Source organism: Syzygium oleosum, unplaced genomic scaffold, assembly GCF_021117445.2.
Source record: "Syzygium oleosum isolate NSW1041296 unplaced genomic scaffold, Sole_v2.1 Sole_v2.40, whole genome shotgun sequence".
NCBI classification, from domain to species: Eukaryota; Viridiplantae; Streptophyta; class Magnoliopsida; order Myrtales; family Myrtaceae; genus Syzygium; species Syzygium oleosum.
Genome location: NW_026607524.1, coordinates 622,675 through 625,424, shown reverse-complemented (window position 1 = coordinate 625,424; position 2,750 = coordinate 622,675). Strand labels below are relative to the sequence as shown.

Genomic DNA, 2,750 nt, shown 5'->3' with positions numbered 1-2,750 from the left:
CCGCTGCAGCGACAGTCAAGAGGAGGAAGAAACAAGAGAGAGTTAAACCCTAATTTTCTGGTCCCAAACGCCCAACGCGCACACAGGGGAGGAGAGGAAGGAAAAGCTGCTCCTTTCCCCCCTCGTCCGCCATTGATGAGCTCTGCCCTGCGCCCCCACTCCCCCCCTTCATTCAAAGCGGGGTCACACTGCTCACTTTCCTCCTCCTCTGATCGATTCTTGAATCTCTTCTTTTAACCGGCGAATCTCTGCGTGTGTGTGCGCGCGCGTCTCTCTCTCTCTCTCTCTCTTCGTTTCTTAGCATCTGATTCGGGGTTGCCAGTTCGAGCTAAGTCCAATGCACGAGTGATCAGATTCGTGCTTCGTCCTCACCTTTGTTGACTTTCTCTCCTCTGATCATTTTCCACCGGCTTTCGAATTGCTATCTTGTTCTGGAGAGAGAGAGAACCGGGGTCCGTGAGAGCGCGTCGGGGATTTACCCTTTCTTGAGAGGATGATCGAGCATCGCCGTGACTCGGACGGTGAACTCAGCAGCGTCGAGACCTTGAATTCGGGCCACGCCAGTTCGATGAGCAGCAGCTCCCGCGGCAGCTGCAGCAGCTTCAGCCGCCTCTCCTTCGACGCGGCCCTGCTCGACCACCACCACGGCCTCGGCGGCGCCTCCGCCGCCGAGACCCTGGCCATAAAGCCGCACCGGTCCTCCTCCGACTCGGTCTACTCCGCCATGCTCCGCCGCGGCGCGAGGCCCGGGTTCCGCGACTTCCGCCTCCACCGCCGCATCGGCTCCGGCGACATCGGCACGGTCTTCCTCTGCAGCCTGAAGGAGGGCCCGGGCGGCGGCGGCTATCCGGCGGACGGTGGGGAGACGCAGCAGCCGGCGCCCCTGTACGCGATGAAGGTGGTGGACAAGGAGGTGGTGGAGAAGAAGCAGAAGAGCCAGCGGGCGGAGATGGAGCGGCGGATCCTCAAGATGGTGGACCACCCTTTCCTGCCCACCCTCTACGCCGAGTTCGAGGCCTCCCACTTCTCGTGCATTGTCATGGAGTACTGCTCCGGCGGCGACCTCCACTCCCTCCGCCACAAGCAGCCCAACAAGCGCTTCTCTCTCGCCGCCGCGAGGTAACCCACACACACACACATTCCCCTCCTCCCGTCGTGTCACTGTGTTTGTTTGTCCTCTTCTTCCTTGTTCATTTCAAGAATGTGTTGTCTCTCTGGTTCATTTTTCTTCCTCAGTTTTTCTCAAACAATGTTCGTGGAGTTCTTCCTCCTTTCCCACGAACCCTTTTCTTCCCCATTTTTTCATGCGATGTTGTTTCGTTTCGTTTCTCTCTCTGCATGGTGCGATTCTCCATGTTTTGTTCTCATCTGCCCTTTTTTCCCCTCTGAGAGGTTACCATCTTGTCTGCTTCTCTGCTGCAATCAGCGACCTTCCATGGATCATCCTTTTCTTCTTTTTAATCAGTTTTTCATTTACGAAAAAAAATATAAATAAAATCAGAATCGCTTTCAACGTTTCCCTTTTTCCGCTCTGGAGCTGAGATTTTCCAGGATTATTTATCTGACAATAGCCGCAAATTTCCTTTTTGGAAAAAAATAATGCAATTCAATTTATTGTAAATAAAAATGAGAGAAAAAAGAAATAAAAAAGATTAATTTTTTTTTAATTTTTTGGTGGGGTTTTTGGATTTTTTTTTTCAGGTTTTATGCTGCAGAGGTGCTGGTAGCGTTAGAGTACCTCCACATGCTTGGAATCATCTACAGAGACCTAAAGCCCGAGAACGTGTTGGTCAGATCGGACGGTCACATCATGCTCTCTGACTTTGACCTCTCCCTCTGCTCCGACGCCATCCCGGCCGTTGAATCCCCGTCGACGTCGGCGGCGGCGTCCCCGGACCCCTCCCGGCACGACCCGCGACGGCAGACGGCGGCGGCGGGCGCCCCTCCTCCTCTCCCGCCTCCGTCCGCTTCCCCGTTCTCCTGCCTCCCCAGCCCCAACCGGCTCTTCCGGTCGCGCAAGATCCAGAGCCTCGCCCCGGGGAACCGGATGTTCGTGGCCGAGCCGGTCGGCGCCCGGTCGCAGTCCTTCGTCGGGACCCACGAGTACGTGGCGCCCGAGGTCGCCTCCGGCGGGTCCCACGGCAACGCCGTCGACTGGTGGGCCCTCGGGGTCTTCATCTACGAGATGGTCTACGGCCGCACGCCCTTCGCCGGCGCGTCCAACAAGGCCACCCTCCGCAACATCGTCGAGAAGCCCCTCGCCTTCCCGGGCCCCGCCGACGCGCCCCCCGCCGCCGCCCCGGAGCTCTACGCCCGCGACCTCATCGCCGGCCTGCTCTGCAAGGACCCGGCCCGCAGGCTCGGGTCGAGGCGCGGGTCCGCCGACGTCAAGAAGCACCCCTTCTTCAAGGGCCTGAACTTCGCCCTCGTCCGGTCCCTGACGCCGCCCGAGATCCCCGGCCTGAGGCTGAGGCGGCAGAGGACAACGACGGCGGCGAGGAGGCAAACGACAGCCTTCGATTATTTCTGAGCGGTGGGGAAGGAGACAACCAGCGGTGGGGTTTCGGCCACGTGTCCGGCTAGAACCTGCCAGGTTTTGGGCCACTGGCAGTTTGATAGTTTGTACATTTGTGTTTCCTTATTGTTAATCCTATGTTTAGGAAGTAGGTTGTCTATGTCTCTTTAGGGTTTATCATGTGTACGAACCACGTGCCTAACTTCAGAAAGAGAAGTCCTATTCATATAGCTAA

General features: G+C 57.4%; 1 protein-coding gene across 1 annotated transcript; it reads left to right on the top strand.

Annotated features, from left to right (window-relative positions):
• Positions 1-429: 429 nt before the first annotated feature.
• On the top strand, positions 430-2,750 carry LOC130135955 (protein kinase PINOID-like). The gene is made up of 2 exons (XM_056305861.1): positions 430-1,119; positions 1,702-2,750. The coding sequence occupies exons 1-2, from the start codon at positions 494-496 to the stop codon at positions 2,528-2,530; spliced, it is 1,455 nt and encodes a 484-aa protein (XP_056161836.1). The 5' UTR covers positions 430-493; the 3' UTR covers positions 2,531-2,750.

Excerpts from the sequence above, each read along its gene's own strand:
- LOC130135955 (XM_056305861.1), top strand. The coding sequence starts at position 494 with ATGATCGAGCATCGCCGTGACTCGGACGGTGAACTCAGCAGCGTCGAG. Across the intron at positions 1,120-1,701 it reads TTCTCTCTCGCCGCCGCGAG|GTTTTATGCTGCAGAGGTGC; the intron begins GTAACCCACACA and ends TTTTTTTTTCAG.